This window comes from Mauremys reevesii, linkage group 5 (genome assembly GCF_016161935.1).
Source record: "Mauremys reevesii isolate NIE-2019 linkage group 5, ASM1616193v1, whole genome shotgun sequence".
Lineage (NCBI taxonomy): Eukaryota > Metazoa > Chordata > Testudines > Geoemydidae > Mauremys > Mauremys reevesii.
This window is the reverse complement of record NC_052627.1, coordinates 19,223,972-19,249,125: the sequence shown is the minus strand read 5'-3', so window position 1 is coordinate 19,249,125 and position 25,154 is coordinate 19,223,972. Positions and strand designations below refer to the sequence as shown.

Sequence of the window (25,154 nt, the reverse complement as noted above, 5' to 3'; positions counted from 1 at the left end):
TCTAATGATCTAATCTCCCATTACTAACACCTGCCTTTTCCTAATGACTGGAGTTTCCTCCCCCAGAGAGGTAACCTCAGTGCAAGACAATACCCCATCATCATCTGGAAGGAGGGTCCCAACTATGGGAAGGTTTCCCTCTACTCTCGTTGACTGCTCTGCTTCCCTGGGCCTTTCATCCTCCTCAACAGCGCTGGGGCCACTCTACAGTGTCCCGGAAAGTCTCATCAACATACCTCTCTGCCTCCCTTAGCTCCTCTAGTTCTGCCAGCCTGGCCTCCAAAGCCCGTACGCGGTCTCTGATGGCCAGGAACTCCTTGCACCAAATGCACACATACGCCACCCGCCCTCTGGGCAGATAATCATACATGCTACACTGAGCGCAATGAACAGGATAGCCCCCCACTCTGCTGCTGGGCTTCTGCCTGCATTCTCTCCTACAGCTACCTAGGTTAATGATAGGGGTTTTGTTTAAATCAAACAATTTTGATTATAGTTTAGTCTAAAGATTTTAAAGAATGGCAAGTGTACCTTGCCCCCTTCCCATTCCCCCTCCAAACTCCCTCTCAAAACTCCCTATTAGCGGCTCGGGTTCGCAAAGCTCCCAGGTTGTTTGCTCACAGTTTTATAAAACCCGGGTCTTCCTGATAGCCTTAGTCAGGGGGTGGGGCTAAGCCAATGAACAGAGGATTCTAGATTTCAAACCTTGTTTAGAAGCTCGCAGCTTCCAACTGCCAGCCACAGCAGACGGTCCTTCAAACAAACACACACAGAGACAGACAAACAAGCTCAGCAAACAGCAAGTAACCCCCAAACACAAACACACACTATCGACAGCCACTTACCCCAAGTGATTGTTATCCTAGCTAGCTGGAATATGAAGAACTACCTTATCTGCCCTGCATCAGTAGAACAATGACCTAAAATTACAGGTTTGGTCATGAGATTCAAGTACACAACCCCTCAAGTAGATTGCATCAAGACATTTACATAAAGCTCTACAGAGATCTAACAGCTCAGCTCCTTAACACAAGGAGAAACTTTTAGGAAGGCCAACTAATAAGGTCTGTCATTTTCTAACTATCAGTTCCTTTCCATAAGCCCTAACTGTACAGGTTTAATTATAAAAAACCAAGCTCATGAGGGGGTTGAGCTAAGATTGCTATATGCAAAATAATATATTAAAAAAACCAATGATTTCATCTAATTAAATCACCACTTCCCTAAAGAAGAGAATTCCTGCAAACTTAGTTCCATAAGAATGTCACCAAGCACAATTTGGGGAATCTGACTATCGACTAAAAAACAAAACAAAACAAAAACCACTGAAGAATAAAGAACTAGATAACAGCAAAATCTTTTTTTGCAAATGAGTAAAATACCAAAGATTTATTACCAAGAGAAAAAAAATGTGTTTATGTTTGTGAAGATCTTGAACAAACTGCTACTTATTTTCCAGAACTAGCAAATACTGGAGAAGTGGACTGTGGAAAAAAATTGTTCATGGCTTAATTTTACCCAGTAACTGTTCTAATGAGTGGCCTGCATGGAAAGAAAGTAATATAATTAGAAATAATATCAGTGAAGACTTCAGTTGGTTTCTGGGGCATAAATATTAGATTTTCTGGACTGCTAATCGCAGAAATCTCTTTCATCATATTATGTTAACTGTAACACAGAGTATGGAAATACAGGGACATAGGATTTACCATGTTTAAGTGGACACATTGTCCAACACACTCTACAATGCCCTGGTCAGTGGCCTATATTTGATGATTTAGGAAAGTCCAAAGAAAGTCATAAAGGCTTATTTTACAGGAAGCCCACATCAAAAAGTAACAGGGAAACCCATCCCTGTCTGACCCCAACAGGAAGTAACTTTGCCACAAAGCACAAAGCTTGATTTTTCCCACATTACCATTAATTTGAATAAATTTGCTCTTTTAATGTAGCTGTATTAAGTAGCTTACAAAAAATTTATATAAATAGTTCTGAACCCAGCAGCTTTTCAAGCTGCTAACATTGCACCACCCACTACATCTAGTGAAAACACATATCAATACTTCCTCTAGGGTCTTGCAAGTACAATCACAAGCAGGAGGTCCTTCGAATAGAGTTTTGAAACTCCCCTAACACTACAAAGCAGAGACAAGCTGAAGAATGAGCATCTATGCAAACAAGTATGGTTCCTCAAGATGTACAGTCCCTATCTGTGTTCCACACATGAACAGGCATGAGCACCATGTGCCTGAATCAAAATTTTTAATAGGCAGCATCTGTTGGTTCACAGATGCGCTGTTACTCTCCTTGTTCTCTGAATCGAAGGTATAAAAGGTCAGTGCAGACCAATGCCTCTCCATTTCCTTCTCATACCACAAATCTGGTCATGATCCACAGCAGAGGGGTCGAAGGATGGCTAGTAAAATCCAGACAGGGAACACACATCTTGAAGAACCTTCAGTTACAGATAAGTAACCTCCACTTCTTCAAGCAATAGTCCCTATGTGCATTCCACACATGGGAGATTAGAAAGCAGTAGTCAAACAGGAGGTGAGTGTGAGGATGCAGATAGTATGGATGTCTGCAATAGTGCTATTCCCACTGCTGTATGTGCAGTACAGATCTGGACCAATGCATAATGTTTTGTAAAGGTACAGATAAAGCTGCAAGTAGTCACCCTATATATATCTAGTAGAAGTAAGTTTTGTAGCAATGTTGCAGAGACTGCTTGTGCTCTAGTGGAGTAGGCTCGCACGCCCTAGAGCAGGGGGCAGGGAAGAGATACATGCTAGTTGGTAACAAAGGATGATGCAGCCTGAGATCCATTTGCAGAGTCTCTGCGCAAGTCATACTTGACCCCTTGATTACTCTGCTAAGGAGATATATAGTTTAGATGTTTTCCTAATTGCTTTTGTTCTCTGCAAATAGAACACCATCACCCATCAGACATCAAGACAGTGGAGCCTTCTCGCCTCACCAGAAGCATGATGTTTTGGAAAAAATACCAGTAAGTGGATGATTTGATTTATGTGAAACTCATAAATTACTTAAAGGATTAATTTTGGGTAGCAGCAAAGAGAGACATTCTCTTTATAAAAAAGTGGTATGCGGCAGATCTGCCATGAGTGCTCCCAACTTGCTCACCCTTCTGGCTGATGTGATGGTAACTAGGAAGGCAACTTTCATTGAGAGGTGGGACATGAAACAGGTGGCTATTCATTCAAAAGAAAACCTAGTAAGGACTGAAAGGACAACATTAAGATCCAATTGTGGTGTTGCTTTTCTGTTGTCGGATGAGTGAAGGTAGTATGGCCCTCAACCTGAGAATGTAAGGCTGCGAGATGGACCCTAGCTGATGGATAGGCTCAATGTCTTGAGAGTGAATAGATGTCTAAAACTACAGGAAACAATAGCTTTTGGAGATAACTGATGCTGTCGTGACCAAGAGGAGAAACATTTCCATTTGGCCAAATAGTATCTCCTGATACAATCCTTCCTGCTTTGGAAGAGAATGTATTGGACCGCCACCAACATGAGCACTCTACATCTGATGCCCATCCAAATACCAGGCCATGAATAGCAGAGGGCCCAGGTTGGGGTGACTGGTTACACCATTGTGTTGGATCAGTGGATCTGGAAATGGCTGGATGCTGATGGGAGGAAGGGTTGAGATCTTCAGGAGGTTCAAAAAGCAATACGGTCTCGGCCAGTTGGGCACGATGAAGAGAATCCAAGCCTGCAAATTTTTCACAGAACTCGTGGTATTAGTGGGATGAGAGGAAAGGCAAATCTGAGGTGGTCCATCCAAGGTAGCAGAAAGGTGTCACTTTTTGAGCCTGGCCCAGTGCTGCTCTGGAGCAGTACAGGGTATTTTTCTTGTTTGCCTGGGAGGCAATGAGGTCCCAAGATGGCACTCCCCACAGGGTGGAGATCTCATTCCAGACAAAATATCTCCCATTTGTGATCTATGGAAAAAAGCCTACATCTGGCCACAATATGGACTACATTTTTAAAAAAGCATAACAGCTATAAGTTAAAATTAATATTCAGTTTGGCAAAATACCAGAGAAATGTTATTCCATAAATAAGTTTTAAATGAACCTTGGAATGTCTGTATGAAAACCAAAGTTAGACTGTTGCATGTCTGCTATATTAGTAATGCCAGGACAGTTGTATCTACTTATTTACAATAAATTAAAAAGGGTAGAGAATTGTTATGATAATACCTTAATTAATGGGGTTCTCCCAAAGAAGAATCCAAAAATGTAAGCAGTAATATCATTGCAGATAACACTTGAGATTGGAACCAGAAACCTAAGGAATAAAATAGAAAGATTTCAGGGTGGGGAAAACTGACCTAAAACTGAAAGACCACATAAAATATTCATTGTTTAAACCCAAAAATGGTAGTATTCTCTTGCTTTATTCATCAAGCACTGACAACATGTAGTAAGTTTCTAGTTAAGCCAACCTACTTGGTTTTGCAAATTCCAGAAGTTTAGCTACACCTATTTTAGCTTCTATTCAACAAAGGAAGCAAGACCTATCAAAGTGTTTAGATATAGCACCTTTGACTTGAGTACTGAATTTGCACATCAGCTGGAGGATTTTTGTGTCATAACAGATTTGAATATCAGTACTACACGTAACAAAAAACAGAAACAAACAGGAACAGAGTCACAAGATAATGACATGATCACATGATCACATCAAGCCAAGCAACTTCCTTATTAAAAAAAATCTGTAATTTTTTTTAAAGGTCTCCTTTCCGTCCCTGCAATACAATACTTGTAATGGATTATGGCAGAAGCTATATACTACATTCTCCAGTGAGTTCTCTCCCTACTTTCTCCTGGTCTATTAGTCTTCCTTTACTCCTTTTGAAAGTTAAAATGCACATTGACACAATAGTGGGCACTTCTGCAGACAGACATAAAACTTGACTATTTCAGTAGTAACTGGCAACAACAAAACCTATAACAGGCAGAAAAGGAATCAGGCTGAACTTTGACAGAATCACATAATTATAAGTAATAGGCTTACTCAGAAAAATCATGGAAATGTAGGGCTTCAAAGGACCTCAAGAGGTCATCTAGTCCAGCCTCCTGCACTGAGGCAGAACCAAGTATACCTAGATCATCTCTAAGAGGCGTCTGTCTAACCTGTTAGTGAAAACCTCCAATAATGGGGATTTCACAACCTCCCTTAGAAGCATTGGAATAGGCTTTCTATGGAGGCTGTGGAATATCCCAAAACGCTGGTTCATACAGGAAGTTTTAAAACTTGTTAAGGAATTTGTTAAGCAAGTGCACTCAAAGTTGGGTTTTTTTTGCTGTTTTTTTCCAACTGCATCTTTCATCTGTAACAATCCCACAATTACTGCAATTTTGTGTGTACTGTGAAAGTAAAAAGCAATTAATGCAAGGCAGTGCACTTTGAAGACCACAGATGAGCTCCTGCGTGCTTGCTTAGTCTTTCACAACTGAAGATGTAGCCCAAAATTCAATCTGTGTTCAGCAGAGTGAAAGGACATTCCCTGCCTTTAGTAAGCAATTTAGTTTTGCAGTAGTAAAGTTTAATTACACCATTGTAGTTAACACCAGCCCAGAAGTGATTAGGGATTTATTTGATCCTCAGATGGCCCAATCAGTTTCACTTAAAATTTAAATAGAAAATAGAAGTATTTTGACTATTGATAATTGGAACTATTTATATATGAAGTTAAGTATTTAAAAAAAAAAAAAGAACTGATATTGCCTGATAAAGCACAAAAGCATAATTTACTATAAAGCTTGACTTGTTCACATGACCACTGTGTACCAAAAAATGGAAATACCTTTTGGTTATTTTAGCTCAACTTCATGTACAAGCAAAACAAAGTCTGACAAGTAATACAAGATAAGCTTGTTTGTGTACTAAAGTTATCCTTCCCGGACACTTAACAATTCAGTATTTTTACTGACAATCATTCCGGCACAATTGTCAAAGAAGATTGTGAATAAAGGATTGCTTTAGGAGGGTTTTCTATTTATAAGAATTATATACATTATTTGGGTCAAGACTCAAAATTTGGTGCCTGAAGTTAGGCTCCTAGATAAGTGTCCTATTTACAGTAGTGCTAAGCAACCAGCAGCTCCCAGTTAGTTCAATGAAAGCTGCTGGGTCCTCATAATTTTGAAACTCAGAACACATTTACTTTAGCTCTCAGTTCAGCAAGGTACTTAAACATGTGCCTAACATGCAAATACCACCATCCCTAGTCAACAAATTATTTAAGCATGTGCTTAACTTTAAAGACAAGTCCCAATTACTTCAACAGGACTTGAGCATATGCTTAAGTGCTTTGCTGAATAGGGATGGGATTACTCATGTGCTTAAATATCTTGCTGATGTGGGGCCATAGGCACCAAAATGTGGATTAAAGAGCCTACATTAGGATATTCATTTTTTTAAAAATCTTTACCTTGGCCTCTAGCAGACATTTTTCTCTGGGCCAAGATTTTGCGCAATGTTACATGAGTGTAAAACCAGAGTAAACCTATTAATTTCACTGGAGTTACTCCTGGACTTACAGTGTAAGAGGCCTTCAGATTTGCAAGAAAAATGTAGCATACAAAGAGTCTGGTCCTCTACTAATTTCTGATATTTTAAAATGTTATAAAAAGTAGTCCTTACTAGACTTCTGCCAACAAAACTGTAAAATGGACTAAATTCTACTAGCAGGTAGATGAAGACATCTGATAGTGCTTTTACAAGACCTAAGTTACACAAACTGAAATACATACATATGCAATAAAATTACAAGTCCGCTTATTACAGTCCCCTTACCAGATCATGCCTTCAAACAGATTTTGGATGACAAGATGAGACTGAGTTACAGTGATCAGCAAAGTGACATGAGTCCATGCGAACTGTTAACAGTGCAACAACATAATTAGTGAAAACACAGATCAATACACATAGTTAAAGACCGAATTTCAGCTAAAGAAGCTGCACAGAAGCTCAAAGGAAAGACCAGGTTGAGTGACAATGCAAGAGATGTATGCACACAATGTATAACAATTTAAATTAATTTCTGAAACACAGCAATCACAATCATGGAAAGCCTCTTGAAATATATCTACAATATGCACCTAGAATTTTGCATCCTGTAGTTTAAACACTTGATTTATGGAAACATAAGAATGGCGATGCTGGGTCAGACCAATGGTCCATCTAGCCCAGTATCCGGTCTTCTAGCAGTGGCCAAAGCCAGATGCTTCAGAGGGAGCAAACATGGCAATTAAGTGATCCATCCCCTTATGTCCAATCCCAGCATCCGGCAGTCAGAGGTTTAGGGGCACCCAGAGCATGGGGTTGTGTCCCTGATCATCTTGGCTAATAGCCATTGATGGACCTGTCCTCCATGAACTGATCTAATTCTTTTTTGAACCTATACTTTGGGCCTTCACAACATCCCCTGGCAATGAGTTCCACAGGTTGACTGTGCGTTGTGTGAAGTACTTCCTTTTGTTTGTTTTAAGCCTGCTACTTATTAATTTCATTGGGTGACTCCTCATTTTTGTATTACGTGAAGGGGTAAATAACACTTCCCTATTCACTTTCTCCACACCAGCATAATTTTAATAGACCTCTATCCCAATCCCATTTAACTGTCTCTCTTCTAAACTGAGCTGTCCCAGACTTTTTAATCTATCCTTGTATGGAAGCTGTTCCACATCCCTAACCATTTTTGCTGCCCTTTTCTGTACCTTTTCCAATTCCAATATATCCAATATACATTCAAGGTGTAGGCGTACCATAGATTTATATAGTGGCATTATGGTATTTCCTATTTCATTATCACCTTCCTAACAGTTCCTAGCATATTAACTTTTTCATCACCACTGCACACTGAGTAATGTCTTTAGAGAACTATCCACAAATGACTCCAAAATCTCATTCTTGAATGGTAAAAGTAATCTAGAACCCATCATTTTATATGTATAGTTATGGATTATTTTTCCCCATGTGCGCTATTTTGCATTTATCAGCACTAAATTTCACCAGCCATTTTGTTGTTCACTCACCCAGTTTTATGAGATCCCTCTCTAACTCTCCGCACTCAACTTTGGACTCAACTATCTTGAGTAATTTTGTACCGTCTACAAACTTTGCCAGATCACTGTTCACCCCTTTTTCCAGATCATTTATGAATATGTTGAACAGCACTAGCTCCAGTAAAGATCCTTTGAGAATCCCACTATTTACCACTCTCCATTATGAAAACTCAACATTTATTCCGACCCTTTGTTTCCTATCTTTTAACCAATTACTGATCCATGAGAGGCCCTTCCCTCTTATCCCATGGCAGCTTACTATGCTTTAGAACCTTTGATAAAGGACCTTGTCAAAGGCTTTCTAAAAGTCTAAGTACATTATATCAACTGAATCACCCTTGCCCACATGCTTGTTGACACCCTCAAAGAATTCTGATAGATTGTGAGGCATGATTTCCCTTTATAAAAGCCACATTGACTCTTCCTCACCATATTGTCGTTATCGTGCATGTAATAATTCTGTTCTTTACTATCATTTCAACCAATTGGCCTGGTAACTAAAGTTTAATTGCCAGGATTGTCTCTGGAGTCTTTTTAAAAATCAGCATTACATGAACTACCTTCCAGTCATCTGGTACAGGCAGATGATTTAAGCAATAGAGTACATTCCACAGTTAGTAGTTTTGCAATTTCGTATTTGAGTTCCTTCATAACTCTTCAGTGAATACCATCTGGTCCTAGTGATTTATTACTGTTTAATCTAGTAATTTCTTCCACAACCTCCTCTACTGACACCTCAGTCTGGGACAGTTCCTCAAGATGTGTCACCCAAAAAGAATCTCCCTCACATCCTATGCAGTGAACACCAGTACAAATATTTCATTTAGTTTCTCTGCAATGGCCTTGTCTTCCTTGAGTGCTCCTTTAGCAGCTTAATTGTCCAGTGGCTCCACTGATTGTTTGACAGGCTTCCTGCTTCTGATTTTTTTTTTTTTTAAAGTAAAAGTATTGTCAGTTTGTGTGTCTTTTGCTAGTTGCTCTTCAAATTCTTTTTTGGTCTGCCTAATTATACTTTTACCCTTGACTTTCCAGAGTTTATGCACCTTTCCATTTTCTTCACTAGGATTTCACTTCCAGTTTTTAAAGAATGCCTTTTTGCCTCTAACCACTTCATTTACTCAGTTGTTCACCCATGGTGGCATTTTTTGGTTTATTTTTTTTTTTTTTAATTGGGGTATGCATTTAGTTTGAGCCTTTATAAGGCGTTTTAAAATAACTTCCATGCAGTTTGCAGGCATTTCACTCTTCTGGCTGTTCCTTTTAATTTCCATTTAACTAGCTTCCTCATTTTTGTGTAGTTCCCTTATTTGAAGTTAAATGCTACTGCGGTGGGTTTCTTTGACATTTTATCCCCCTACAAGGATGTTAAATGTAATTATATTGTGGTTACTATTACTGAATGGCTCAGTTATATTCACCTCTTGGACCAGATCCTGCATTCCATGTAGGATTAACTCAAGAATTGCCTCACCTCTTATAGGTTCCAGGACTGGCTATTCCAGGAAGCAGTCATTTAATGTGTGTACAAATTTTATTTCTGCATCCCTTTCCAAGGTAACATGTTCCCAGTCAATAGAAGGACAGTTGAAATAGCCCATTATTATTGTATATTTTGTTTTTGTAAGCCTTTTTAATCTCCTTGGGCACTTCACAGTCACCATCCTGGCCAGGTGGTTGGTAATATATTCCTACTCTTATTATTCAAGCATGGAATTTCTATCCAGAGAGATTCTATGGATCTACTTAATGTACTGTCTGGACTATGGTTGCGGGACTTTTGTTATGATTTATGGATACAGGACTTTCGTAATTAACCCTGAAAGGGTTACATGTACTTAAGGACTATTTCTGGGGTCTCTGCAGGGAAAACTGAGGCATCCATGCCTGTCATACCATGGCCTGGCACTGGAGGTCACCCAGGTGAGGCTGCCCTATGACATTCACTTAGTAGAATTTTAAAGTTGAGAGCAATTATCTCATACAGCACAGGTTATAGCAATGCCTAAATATGAAAAATATCCACATTGCTATTTGCAACTAGATACACGTATTTTAACGTGAATGAAACAAAGAATGTGAAACTGTGATATTCTGTATATACATATAATAGACAATTAAGGATTAGAACATTACAATGGCAATGAAGAGTTAGTGCAGTGGTTCTCAAACTTTTGCATTGCTGACCCCTTTCACACAGCAAGCCTCTAAGTGCGACCCACCCCCTTACAAAATTAAAAACCCATTTTTTATGTTTAAACACTATTATGAATGCTGGAGGAGAAGCAGTATTAAGGGGTGGAGGCTGACAGCTGGTGACCCCCCACGTAATAACCTCATGACCCCCTGAGGGGGTCACATCCCCCAGTTTGAGAATCCCTGAGTTAGAGGAAGTATCATGTTACATAGATATGGAAGTCTCATGACAAACTGTTAGCCCTCTTATTATAGACTACTGAAACTAAGTTTCTAGAGCTAGGACTGGTAAGAATTAGAAATGTGTTACTTTTTAGAGTAGAATGTCATTTTGTAAAGCACACTGTAATTCATCTCCACTAGTATATTATATTAGCATGTATTTTGTAGCATCAGTACACATGTTCCTATCACACACAGATTTCAAGACAAGTTTACCAAAAGCAGCTGCTTTAAAGTTTTATTTATTGAAAAGGCTTAATTAGAGTTCATCATTGGCCAGGGCTGACCAATTAAGCCTTTTTAATGTTATGAACTCTAGACACCTGGGACTAACAGGCTATTCAACTTTTAAAAACAGGTACTTTTGTGGGGATTTTCTTCAGTTTCCCTACCAGATGCTATTTCCTATTTTCCTGTGAGAGTGACCAGGGCACCTCCTTAAAGGGCTCAACATTCAAGGTTTTTTTCATGTGAGTGAGCAAGCAAGCGTGTTTTGGGGTGAGTGATGGTGGGGTCTTTCAAAGTGACTGGAAGCTTTGGAAAATATAATCTGTGAGTGTGATAGTCATCTAAATTACACCACTCAAGTAACATCACACCCAAGAACTATGATCTCTCCCCCCTTCGGTATCCAGTCAAGTTTTTATTACTCTCTTTTTGTGTTATCGGAATACAGCCCAAGAGCAAATATTCCCCCCTCTAATTAAGATTGCTCCTTCCCACAGACAAATGCTACACTCCTCTTTCCAGACATGTCCAATTCCATTCTATTCAGGTTCTTAAACAGCCCTCACCACCAGAGCATCTGAACACTTTCCAGAAGGGCATAAGTGATATGACTATCATTTGTCACATGTTGGTCTTTCTTCCTTCCTCTTCCTAGGGGAAAGTACTGTGAAATTATATGTATTCTTGAAGGAGTGCACTTTGCACTTAGAATGAAAAGTGGCGAGATTTGTGATGGTTCTTTGATCCTGTGGGAATTTATTCCCCATTCTGGGACCGTCCCCAGAGAAAGCTCTGTTTCCTGTACCGATGAGCTTTACCCTTGCAGAAGACAGTTCTATTGTGCCAGAGGACCAGAGTTGCTGACCGCAGTCCTGGAACTTTTTGTAATTGTTTAGGGAATCTGGACCCAAAACACCGAGTACCTTGAAGATAAGGACAGGCTTCTATAAAGGCTGTTTCTAAACTTCCCTGTCTGACAGAGATGGAATTTAGATTATTTTCCAAGAATGGTTTAACAGCTCTGTGGAGATTGTTTGATTTTGTTTTTAAAACCAGCCTTTTGGATATTATTTATTGTGTGGAAGTCTTAGACACTCAGTGGTGGAAATAAAAACATTGGTTCAATTTTTTTTTTTTTTTGATTGACAATCTAGTCTGGCAGAGCATACTCCAGCTCGCCTTTAACTGTCACAATAAGAACCTTCCAGCCAACGAATTGAGCTATTTGACTAAACCAGAGGCACACAGAGAGGCTTCTGGAGTTGCATGAATTGCCTTCCATTATAATCCAAGCATCTCGCAGCCTTAGGAGCCAAGGATAAAAGTGTACTACTTCCATGTTTTAATTAGTAACCCATTTTTAACTTTAAAAATCTGTCACTGAAAGGGAATAAATCAAACTTTATATCAACAATTCACCACAAATTACAGCCTTGTATTCACTGAGGCCATATGTTGCAATACAATATTAAGTTAGAGAGATGGAAAGGTCCTTAACTCAACTCCCACCCCAAATACAGTTGCTCCAAACAATTATTCTGAGTATACTGGCCAAAATTTTGTTTTTAAATATTTCTAACTTTCATGCAATATTACAAGACAGGCATTTTAACATTGCTGATGATTTCTATGACAAAGTGAGTGACTATAAAGAAGTGGTTAATACACACCATGTAGAACTGCAGACGATAATGTCTCTTCACTAAGCTCAGTACAAACATGCAGAAACCTGTACAACAAAGAACAAAAAACGGTGCATGTTGGGCAATCTTATATTCTAATTACACAGATAAACAGAACCTCGATATACAACAATTAGTTTACTTTGAAGAGGCTTATTCTTCCATCAGGCTTTTAGTTTAAAGAATTACAGTATATCCAGTAAATGATATACTGAGATTTAATTTCATTGGCATAAATATATTAATTATTTCATGTCTACTTTGTTACTTTCAATTATCAGCAAAAAACAGTCACCATATACATTAATTTTACACTACCTTTAAAAATCAACTCCTCCAAAACAAGTGACAGCTATCTTATTCTGATGTTCGCTTCATTAGAGCTAATTTAAAGAAGAATGCCAGGTTTGAGGTCCCTTGCCCAAGAGACTGAGTGTTATATTTGTATGAAACAAATAGAAATGGTATTTTGTTTATTTATAGAGTAGCCCCACCACCAACCCATGGCCAAGGGATGTAGAGGACAGGGATTTGGCTTGATGGTCAGGGGAATGATATCTCTCTGATCCTGGCTGGTATGAGAAATGGCAGTACCTCTTCCTCCCACCGTGGCAGCCTTGTGCATGACCTGAGTTTGGGAAGAGCTCAGGGGCCCTTAGTTCCCCACAAAGATACTTTAGTGGCCCCCATACAGCTCACATCTTAAGGATATTAAAGAAACTAAGGAGTCATGGATGAAAACCATGATCCATAATTGTTCTGTCTCTTCGACAAACTACTGAGTAACAGTGCGTCAATTTTCAACCTGGAAAAAGGTTAAACCGTGAGGTGCCACAAGATTCTGTATTACGGCCAAGATTGCTTAATGTGTATTTATGAAATATCTGAAACACAGGAGGAACAGTAAAATGGCAAAATAGGCAGATGACAAAATAAATCCAGATGAAAGGTGACTGTGGTGCTTCAGAAGAAGCAAACAGATTAAATGAGCAACACAATGCTAGATAAAATTCAGTGTTAACAAATGCAAGGTAATATATACATTGAAAGTAATAATCTGAACTGCTCATACACCGTACTTCAAATAACTACTCAGGAATGGCTCTTTCCTGTGGGCAAGTTATTCCATACTTTCCCACTTCGGGATTCTTGCATGTTTTTCAGACAAATCTGGAACAGGCCCCAGTGGATCACTAGCCTGGTCCATTATTGCAAATTCTATGCTCCTAACTGAGAGCAAAATTAGGGCTTGGCTACACTTACAAATTTGCAGCGCTGCAGCAGGGTGTGAAACAACACCTCTGCGCAGCGCTGCGCAAATTGCGCCGCCAGCAGTGTGGCAGTGGCCCCCCAGCGCTGCGCCCCCCGCCGCTGTCCCTATATTCCCCACAGGATGTGGGAGGAGAGACAGGGGAGAGGCTTTTTCGCTGCTGGCTGGCGCTTACTTTAGCGCTCAAAGCGCCCGCCAGCCGCGCGCTGCCAGCGCGCGCTGTAGCCAAGCCTTAGAAGACAAAGGCTTTCCACAAGCAACTTTGCAACTGGAACTAGGATAAAAATTCTGTTGATATGTAAGTCAAAACAGAACCCTGCCTTCACACCCAGTATTAGGTTCCTTAACCAGACAATTTATGTTCTTAATGAGTCATAATACACACTCCCTTCAGACTGTTTCAACTATCACTATGCCCCCACAGTGTTTAGAAACATCACCCTTGACTTGGCTAGCCAAACAGATAAAAGTACAAAGCATGTAGTCTGACATCTCCAGCAGTAATAATATATGTTCATTTATGACAAGCCTTAGTCCCTCTCCCGCACAATCTTCTGCTTTCTAAGCAACCCCCTTTTAGTCAGCAACCACCACCTGAAATCTAATGGAATGCAAAGCGTTATGTTCAATTTTTCATTGGCAAAAAAAACACAGACACCTGGTTTCCTTTAACAAGGGGGAGAGAAAGTAATGGAATGTGAGGAAAGCTACACGAAATTATACGAACTTTTGAAGTGCAAACAAATACATACAAATGTGAACACCACCACTGAAAAGAATACATTAACCAGTGATGGAATTGGGAATGGTTTACCAAAAACTCACCTGTCAAGTAGAGTGTAAAAGATATAAACCTGTGGTAGCGAATTAGGAATTGAAGTTGCTCTCTTCTCTGAACAAACATAGCGAAGTAATCTGCCACTGTCTCTCCATAGAAAAAATAGTTCACACACAACAAAAAGTACCTATAACATATACAACAAGTACTGGTTATTTTTTCTGGACTATTAAAATATCTTTCCTGTACTGTTAGATTCTTTTAACAAAAGAAACATTATCAAAAAGTACAAACGGAGGCAAATAAAACAGATGCTATTGGGCAAATTAAATGCAAACAAAATGTCAATAATTCCATTGATTGAAATTCTTGCTTGTTACTTACCAGCTTAAGGTTCTAAACCACGGTAATTCATAGGAATGATAGACTCTGTAGCCTATAGTAATGATTTCATGGAAACACTTCACTTGAATGCTCAAGACCTGAAATTAAGATAGAAAGAATTATTCTACATTCCAATGGCTCACTACATGTCACACCTTCCATAGATGTTTCAAAATAGGGGTGTTCTCCCCGCTCCCCATGACCTATGTGGGCAGCTAGAGACATTTATTTGGGGTCAAATTCAATAGAACTAATGGGTACAATTATTACCCCATTTCAATTGTTCAAAATGATGTATCAGGCTATTACTTCTCAAGGTTGGAAAAGTTATATTTACCAATTTTTTCTAATGAATAATTTTTGTATCACCAAAAAAACTGAAACACATATATACGGTTAAAGAATGTAGATAATTTGAAAGTTGAATATTTACACAGGGAAGTTGTCATTTGAACTATTAAATATCACTTTTAAACATTTGCCTGTAAGAGCACATAAGGCTCCTGCAACCAGACCCATTTTTACTATCAGGTAAATTAAAGATGATTTTCAACAGATCACAGATAATTGCACTGTGTTAAAAATGCCATAAGCTACTGGAACATTGTCTATACTTGGGATACAGTGGTGCCAACACCCGGGTTAAGTTCTTCAAAAGTCCATAGTATAGGATTTCAAGGGCGTGCATCTCCAGGCTCTGTTATACACATTCCTCATGGCCTGTCTTTCCCCCGCCTCCCCCGAAAAAACTAATAGATATCCACTGAGCATTACTTGTTTTCTTCCGCTGTAAAGTGGAAAATTTCTTCTGACCAAAAACATTAGACTATTTGGATTCATTACTGATATTGAACTTTAATATTTTTTTTCCAGGCTTACTAAAAGATGTTTAAGAGAAAACTGCAGCTTTGGTGGGGGAAAGGAAAGGGGGGAGGGGGTTGAAAGACATTTTCCAAAGAATTTTGTGGCATGACTACTCAACCTAAATTGAATTTGATAAGACAGAAAAGAAGCATTCAGTGTCTACTGCTTTATTACAAGGTTGTATAGGACACTGATACAACTTTGAGTAAGACTAGGCATGTTTCAAAGCTAGGAGTAAAATGTGTTTCTTTATATTAGGGGTGATTGCCGTAACAGGCACACAGACTTGCCATGCCTATATAAAGAACTTTCTCAGGAGGCCACACCTGATGCTTCAAAAGAAAGTGAAAACCCACCACACACCTAATCAATTGTACAATGCTGTACAAAGAGGAAAAGATTCCTTGAGGGACAACTCGCATCAATAGATAATGGGGGAGTGTGTAGAGAAACAAAAAGGTTAATCTTTTAGGGGCTATTTTCAAAAACTATCTATGTACACAGTACATGGAGCAAAGTTTTACCTGAATGATAATGGAGAAGAGAAAGATATTGAAAGTTAGAGATCAATGAAACACTAACTTAACCACCTGCATTTTGTAAAGTATGGCAACTAACAGTTGTTAGAAAAAAGTTACTAACACAAGAAAAGCAAGCTTCCAAGTAAAATGATATTCAGACACACTGAAAACCAGTCAGGGTTGCTAAGGGACAATAATTAAAAAAAAACCCAAACCCAAAATACAATGTAAAAACTATATATCTGCATACATCAAAATCTCACCCACCTTCTCAGAAAGACTCTCAAATATATATTGTACATTCTCCTAGTGTGTCAACCCTACTCAGCCACAATTACCTATGTGACATCCCAAGTAAAACTCTGATTTTTCAACAGAAGCTGAGGTAAGCCAACTCTGAGCCTGAAAATCTCACATGTTGATCTAAAGTAGTCCATTATGAAGAGGGTTTCAGACACTCTCGACATACAAATCCTTTAGAATTCTAAGTAGTCATGGTATGAAAAAGAAATTTCTACATGCAAATAACTGAAATTGCACGGAGATATCAAAGCTTCCTTCAGTTTCTAAAGGTACTTACTTGACACATGCCAACAGTCTGGCTCATCAGTGCCCTTAGCAGACCTTCAGTAGCTGTACTACATATAAAAGTTTGAGACTGCTATTGCCTGCTATTCCTTTAGCTCAAGCTGTAGTGGCCCATGCTTTTAGACCCCACACTGGGTTAAAGCCTTAAAGATGACCCATGGACATTGTTACATGTTTCCTGAAGAATAGTTAACAAAACTTAACCTTACAATAAGGCAGCTTTGAGAGGAGGACTAAACTGTGAGCACAATTCTCAACAGATAAGACTTCAAATCTCAAGCACTAAAGAGATACCACTTACTGGTGAATCAAACCTTGGTTTCAGGTAACATCTTTGAATATCTAACCTTTCATGCACAGCTGTCAAGGTCCTCTCCAAACTAGTAACAACTGTTTATAAGTGACAGTGGTATTGTCCAGATGCACTTACAGAAGCTCTTGCAGCCATAGTAGAATATTTCAGGGATGTCTGACATAAAATAAATGAAAGGGAGAGGAGGATAGAAGACACTCTAAGGTGAAAGAGAATGTAAAATCTATTCTAAAAATATATTATACACAGTAATTAAAGAGATACTGGATGCCTACAAGAGAAAAGAAGGACAGGAAGAAATAGAATATGAATGGTTAAAACAAAGCAACAGACTGAGGGCATGATGCAATGGGAGGCGAGAAAAACGTTATCAGTTGGATTCTCTCTCAGCTGAGCCAAGTCCAAACTTGGTGCAGTTGAGGAGAGCAAAGAGGAAAGGTGGTTTTAATCCACCTTCTCACTTCTCTGACCTGGGGCCAAAACGTCCCCTGGCATAATTTAGAACAAACTAAGGGAGCTGCTTTAGACAATGCCAGCCACAGCCACTCACTGGGACTACTGTAACAGTCCAGGATCTACCTTTGCCATCAGCACATCCCTTACACAGCATAGAAAGGGTAATCACAAATGCAACTTTTAAGATGGCTTGTATGACTATTTGCACTGCTAAGGCAGCAAAAACTCAGGCCAAGAATATAGGTCTCTACAAAAAATTATTTCAAAAACTGCATGAATATACAATCCATTGATATATTCTATAAGGAGATAAAATGTGTTAGTGGAGTTGTAAGAAATACCTAATTTAGGTTGAAGGCTCATCCTTAATCCTACTTGTTTGCACACATAACTTAAAATATGGTCTCTGTATGCATATAGAGCAATGGCAGTCACACCATAAATAAAGTTGCAAGTGAGTTTGTTATAATCCTGATATTGATCTCCCTATAACCTAAAGTATGTTACATCTGAGGCAACAGTGAACTTTTTCTAGAAAATCTGAAGTGAACTGAACCAACAGTTTATTAATTATGACTCCCTAAAAAGAGATGTTAAACACATTTCCACAAATCTAATTAATTTAGCACTTCACAGAAAAAAAATGAACCAGATAAATACTTTATTGAACTATCCTAGCTGAGACAGTGTCAAGGAACAAAAATCAGTTCATTAAAGTCAGATTTCAAAGTTAATGTTTTCTTTAGGGTCATCAACTCTGGAAAGCTTAGTGTAGGACATCCAATAACTGCTGAAAATCAGGCCACTATGTATGGGGAGATGGGAAATCTTGTTGAAGGAGGGCTGAGAATGATCTATAAATTTTAGAAGTGGAAATTTACTGTAATAGTTACAGTCCCATTTTCAAGGATCTCTACGGCAAAAAAGATAGAGCCATTGTTTTATTTTACATTAAAATAAAGAAGTCTTGAAATAAAATTACCAAAAAAGCCATCAATCCCTAAAAGCCATGTGTGAATGTCAATCCCGTACCTTTCACAAGTACTAATTCACTTAAATACAAGGTAAATGCAATTTAAAAGTTCTATATAATTGGCCTTCAGATTCATTTTACGTACTATGATGAACAAAAATGTGTTTAGGAAAAAAAACTTACAAGAAGCATCAGCATAAATGATCCAAGATATATGATCAGGAAAAATAATGATATCATAGCTAACGTTAAAATTCCACGAATCCACCAGTTTTTCCATCTACAAAGAAAACATATTAGGCCAATTAAAGAAAACAGTACAGTTAACAGTCTCTTCATAGTAATAGATATCATTTATAGCGGGGGTCGGCAACCTTTCAGAAGTGCTACACCAAGTCTTCATTTATTCACTCTAATTTAAGGTTTCGTGTGCCAGTAATACATTAACAGTTTTAGAAGGTCTCTTACTATAAGTCTATAATATACAACTAAACTATTGTTGTATGTAAAATAAATAAGGTTTTTAAAACGTTTAAGAAGCTTCATTTAAAATTAAATTAAAATGCAGAGCCTCCCGGACCAGTGGCCAGGACCCGGGCAGTGTGAGTGACATTGAAAAATCAGCTTGCATGCCGCCTTCGGCACGTGTGCCAGAGGTTGCCTACCCCTGATTTACAGTATTTCCTTTAGTAACTGAACAGTTAACAAGGCAATTTACAAATTGTGGCAACATGGGTAGCATGCTTACTGCTAAAAGCTTTGAAGTGGTGCAGCATATGCTCCTCTTTGCAGAAGCCAGCTCTTGATGTGTGATGTAGAAGGGGCCCGAGGTAATAGCCCTTCCCCTTTTGTGAAGTGGCTAGCACTACACACAGAGGCACTAGTAGGGAGCAATCCTGTGCTCATATGAGCTCTAGGACTGCAATATCAGCCCTGACATACATGCATGTGGGAGGAGATGGGGTAGGCTATTTCTACCCTTCTTCCATTGCACATCCATACTGGATCTGGCCACAACCTGGTCCGTACGGGGAAAGTTGCTGTTAGCATGTAAACATTTTTCTCCAAACCTAAGATTCTTTTCTTAAAAGGGATTCAAACTGACTGGTCAAAAATCAAGATTGCTTTCCATACAGTTGTTCAGCAACTGGATTTAAAAACTACCGTATATACTCGTTCATTAGCCCATTCGTTTATAGGCCGACCTCCCAAGATGGTTAGGTAAAAATAGCAAAACTGTATGACCCTTTCATAAGCCGACCCTATATTTCAGGGGTTGGAAAACTTTGACTCCTGGCCATTAGGGTAAGCCGAGAGTGGGCCTGAACATTTTGTTTATCTGGAGCGTTCACAGGCACAGAGCCCCTCAGCTCCCAGTGTCCATGGTTTGCCGTTCCAGCCAATGGGAGCTGAGGGGCTCCATGCCTGCAGACACTCCAGGTAAACAAAATGACAATATATTAGATATTCAATTCAATGATTCCACAGAGTTTAAAATCATCAAATTTTGGTGTAGACCCGTTTATAAGCTGACCCCCGCTCTTTGATGCGTCACTTTTTTACCAAAAATATTCGGTTTATGAACGAGTATACAGTAGATAGTTGTAGGACATTAATTAAAATTAATGGTTTACTCTTAAAACAGGCTCCAATTTATTTTTAAAAGACTACTGTACTGTCAACCTGAAATCCCACTCATTTTTAACAATGGTGTTAAATGAGTTAAAGTTTCCAGTACTATACCTACTCTCTAATATCCCTGTAAAAAACTGTGTTTTTATAGTCCTATTTTCCAGTGCATTTGTCTTTTCCTTATGGTATGAAAAACCCAAAGGAAAAATAGGGGAAACTGGCTGTACAGGTTAAACCAAAAAAACTGACTATTTACCCAGTGTAGGCACATTAAAAAAAAATCTTTCTGCTCTCTCGTTCATAACAATCTTACATGTACCTTGTAGAACAAGTATTTCTAGACAAACATGACTAAACTTAAAGGGACACTGTCAACTTAGTCAATTTTAAAAATCTAATTTGAACTTAAGTTTGTGTTAGACACGTGTAATTTACTTTTAAAGGATTTTATTTATTGGCAAGTGAGGAGTACCCATTAAGGCCACCTAAATGAAGTTGCTATGGGTACTTATACAAAGGCAGAACCATTGCATAACAGACTTCAGTACCCTATCCTGCACTAACCTCAGCAAAGGACCTCTTTGCTCATATTAGTGGTATATCCTTATCACTATCAAAAGCTTTTAAAAAAAAGAAATAAGATTTTCCTAAGAATTCCCTCAAAGTGGATGGGACCAAAAAAAAAAAAACAAAAAGGCAACCAGCCTCCCCCCCCCCCCCCGGGAAAGCACCTGTTGACCAATGTAGATCTAGAAAGCCAGCTTTGATAATAGATGGGAGCAACCCAGAGTCTAGCCCACCATCTAGAATTATGACAAGTGTGCTACCTCATCAACTTTTACTACAGGGCATAGCATCTATAGCTAAGATTCTAAAGGTCAAATATAAAAATGGGGGAATATTTTAGTGGCTTACATCATAGCTCATCTACATGCTTGAAGAAAAAAACAAACCAACATTCAAATTCCAATTGGGATACTGGTTCTGATGTGAGATACAAGAGGCACTGCTTCAAGATATTTAATAATCAAAAGAGATATGATCTCAGTAATACACTCTTCATAAAGCACCAGGAAGAGGAGGTTACTCACCTTGTGCAGTAACTGATGTTCTTCGAGATGAGTGTCCCTGTGGGTGCTCCACTCTAGACGTCGGTGCGCCCCTGCGCCTTTGATCGGAGAGTTCTGCAGCAGTACTCGTACCGGCCACGCATGCTCAGAGACTGCCCCCCCACCCTGCTCCGAGTATACCTCTAGTGAGCATGCGCGGCCGGTTCCCTCAGTTCCTTCTCTACAACGGAGGCTACCCCAACTCCGAAGTAGAGGGGAGGAGGGTGGGTAATGGAGCACCCACAGGGACACTCATCTCGAAGAACATCAGTTACTGCACAAGGTGAGTAAGACCCTCTTTGAGAGAGAGATGTCTCTGTGGGTGCTCCACTCTAGGTGACTTCGAAGCAGTGTATCTCAAGGAGGTAGGGACTTCGGATCTGGTAGGAATGCAGTAGATAATACTGGCCTGGCTAATCGAGTGTCAGAGAGAGGGCCCTGAGTAAGGGCGTAGTGTTTGACAAATGTGTGCTCGAAGGACCAAGTGGCTGCTCTACAAATGCCAGTCAATGGTACTTTACGTAAGAAGGCTACAGAGGTAGATACAGATCTAGTGGAATGTGTTCTGATCAATGCTGGAGATGTAACTTTTTTTTATCTGCTAGCAGAGTCGTATGCAATCGGAGATCCAGTTTGAAAGTCTCTGGGTAGAGATAGGCATGCCTTTGGAGTGCTCCGCGATGGAGACAAAGAGTCTAGGACAGTTTCTGAAGGGTTTGGTTCTGTCCAAATAGAAGGACAAGGCCCTGCGCACATCAAGCGTGTGCATTGTGGCTTCGAAGGAGTTTGCATGTGGTTTCGGGAAGAAAGTTGGTAGATGTATTGGTTCATTGATGTGAAATGAAGCGTGAACTTTTGGAAGGAATTTCGGGTGTAGGCGTAGGGTAACCTTGTCCTTGAAGAAGAGCATATATGGTGGATCGGCCATAAGGGCTGCTATCTCTCCTGCCTGTCTGGCGGAGGTAATCGCCACCAAAAAGGCTGTTTTCATCGAGAGGTGTAATAGGGAGCAGGTGGCTAAGGGCTCAAAGGGTTGATGAGTTAGACAGGACAATACTAGGTGAAGATCCCATGGAGGCGTAGGTGGCTTAATGTCTGGATATAAGGTTTGGAGTCCCTTAAGGAAACGCTTGGTGATGGGATGAGCGAAGACCGAGGTATTGTCAATTGTATCATGAAAGGTTGTGATGGCAGCTAAGTGGACTCTGATAGAGCTGAAGGAAAGGCCGGATTGCTTAATGTCCAATAGGTAGTCGAGTATGTGGGGGAGGGGTGCAGAGGTAGGAGACAGTTGTTTAGTTGAACACCATTCTGTGAATTGCCTCCACTTTTGGAGATAGGTGGTACGGATGGATTGTGTTCTGCTATGTAGAAGCACCCTCTGAACTTGGTCGGAACAGTCTAGTTCTCGTTGGGAGAACCATGCAGGTACCAGGCTTTGAGATGAAGCATGGAGAGATTGGGGTGAAAAGCCAACCGTGTTGCCGCGATAAAAGGTTCGGGATGAGAGGCAGTGAGATCGGTGGTCGAATTGACATTCTGGTGAGGAAAGGGAACCACGGTTGTCTCGGCCATGAAGGTGCAATCAAGATCACCGTGGCAAGGTCCGTTCGTATCTTTATGAGGACCCTGTTGAGAAGTGGTATTGGGGGAAATGCATAGAGTAAGTCCCAGTGCCATGGGATCATGAATGCGTCTCCGAGGGAGTGTTTGCCCAGTCCCGCCCTGGAGCAAAAATTGAGGCATTTTGTGTTTTTCGCAGTTGCAAAGAGATCTATGGTTGGGTGACCCCAAGTGCGAAATATGTTGTAAATGAGGTAGGCAGTGACTACCACTAGGAGCTTGGAGAAAACTCAGGGGGGCAGTGAAAAGGCCGAAGGGTAGAACCCTGTATTGGAAATGCGTTGAGCCAAGGGTAAAACGAAGGAAATGTCTGTGGGCCGGGTGGATAGTGACATGAAAATAGGCATCTTGTAGGTCGAGGGCTGAAAACCAATCGCCCTGCTCCAGGGCTGGAATTATGGTGGTGAGAGTAACCATCTTGAACTTTTGCTGTTTGATAAATTTGTTAAGCCACTTGAGGTCGAGGATCGGTCGCCATCCTACAGTTTTCTTTTCCGTTAAAAAATAATGGGAGTAGAACCCTTTCCCCTTGTGGCATTCAGGCACGAGTTCGATAGCCCCCAAATGAAGATGTTGTACTTCTTGCTGGAGGTGTAGCTCGTGAGAGGGGTCCCTGAAGAGGCACGGGGAGGGTGGGTGGGTGGTAAGGAGAGGAAGGGGATAGAATACCCAGTTGTGATGACTTCTAGAACACACTTGTCAGTGGTAACATTCTGCCATTGGTGCAAAAATGGCCATAGGCAGTGTCCAAAGATAGTTGTAGGCGGTGCATACGCTGAAGTTGAGACAATGTTTACGAGACCCTCGACCAAAGGTTCAAATCTGCTTATTAGTTGGAGGAAGTTGGGGAGCCCCGGAAGAATTGGGGCGACGCCACTGATATCTGGATCTCTGGCGTTGGTGTTGCTGTTTTTGATCCTGAGATCTTGTGAAATGTTGAGTATATGTGGGGTAGCATGGACAGTGGTAAGGTTGATATCTGTACTGTCGCCTTCTGGTCGTAGGGGTTTGGATTCCTAAGGACCGAAGAGTTGCCCCTGACTCCTTCATTGAGTGAAGCACCTCATTCGTGGTGGAAGCAAAGAGTTTATCGCCATCGAAAGGGAGATCCTCTATGGTACTCTGAACCTCGCGAGGAAAAAGGGAAGAGGAGAGCCATGAACCTCGGCGCATGACCACCGCCGTAGAGGTGGATCTTGCTGCGGTATTGGCTGCATCCAGAGCTGCTTGAAGAGCCGTGCGTGATATGATTTGGCCCTTGGAAATTAAAGCTGTAAACTGTTGTTTCTTCTGGTCTGGAATGTGTTCAATAATGTCCATGAACTTGTTATCGTTTCCTTGGTCGTACTTTGCCAGAACTGCAGTATAACTGGCAATTCGAAATTGTAAGGTTGAAGAGGCATACACTTTGTGACCCAGCAGGTCTAAGCGTTTGCTTTCCTTGTTGGTTGGGGTATGGCGGAAATATTGTTGTTTATTCCTTTGGTTGGCTGCGTCCACTACCAGTGAGTTTGGCGCAGGATGTGAGAAAAGGAATTCAGAGCCCATAGAGGGAATGAAGTATTTACGGTCCGCTTGTTTGCAGGTAGACTGGCTTGTGGCTGGAGCCTGCCAGATGGACTTAGCGGGTTCCAGAAGGGCTGCATTGATTGGTAATGCCAGTCTGGATGAAGAAGAGGGTTGCAGGATGTCCATTAACTCATGTTGTTGGTCCAGTACTTCCTCTAGATTGATTCTAAGCTCGCTGGCAACCCTTTTAAAGAGATCCTGGAATTTTGAAAAGTCGTCTGAGGATGTTAGAGGGGAAGGAAGTAAGGCTTCTTCAGGCATTACTTCAGTTGGTACTGGGTCAGGAGCAGGAGTTAATTGATCCTGAGAATAGGAGGGTGCCGCCAAGTGTGTCATATCATTTGGACCTTCGTATCTCGTCACATTGGAATAGCAGGTGTGCTGCCGAGGGAAAGATGCCCATGGGGCCCAATACTGCCATGGTGGTGGAAAAGGCATAGGCGGTGCCATCCAGGGGTTAACACACCAGGAGACAGGGTCTCAAGGATAGCCTGAGACAATTTTCCTGTGCCCGCAGGTAACAGGGGTCCAAGGATGGAATTCTGATTGCATTGAAACATCACCCTGTAGTTCAGACTCCTCTTCACTGGAGGAAGGCTGTTCGGACCCTGAATCATTCGTAAGGGAGAAGCAGTCTTTAAGTAAGGGTG

The 25,154-nt window shown here is 40.4% G+C and overlaps 1 protein-coding gene and 1 long non-coding RNA gene across 5 annotated transcripts in view; one reads left to right on the top strand and one right to left on the bottom strand.

Annotated features, from left to right (window-relative positions):
* The window catches only part of CDS1 (CDP-diacylglycerol synthase 1), a 92,516-nt gene that overhangs the window by 18,434 nt on the left and 48,928 nt on the right, over window positions 1-25,154 (bottom strand). For 3 of the 4 annotated variants that reach the window (XM_039541448.1, XM_039541446.1, XM_039541445.1), the window contains exons 3-8: window positions 18,755-18,851; window positions 14,857-14,954; window positions 14,520-14,659; window positions 12,413-12,471; window positions 6,829-6,911; window positions 4,227-4,314 (exon numbers count right to left, since the gene is read on the bottom strand). In XM_039541448.1, the coding sequence (XP_039397382.1) occupies window positions 4,227-4,314; window positions 6,829-6,911; window positions 12,413-12,471; window positions 14,520-14,659; window positions 14,857-14,954; window positions 18,755-18,811 (525 nt within the window). In that variant the 5' untranslated portion in view covers window positions 18,812-18,851. The remainder of the gene's footprint in view (window positions 1-4,226; window positions 4,315-6,828; window positions 6,912-12,412; window positions 12,472-14,519; window positions 14,660-14,856; window positions 14,955-18,754; window positions 18,852-25,154) is intronic. The other variant, XM_039541447.1, reaches the window with a different exon arrangement.
* Window positions 738-4,929, top strand: LOC120406539. The gene is made up of 3 exons (XR_005599338.1): window positions 738-1,064; window positions 2,929-3,007; window positions 4,760-4,929. It is a non-coding gene; the product is annotated as an uncharacterized LOC120406539 (long non-coding RNA).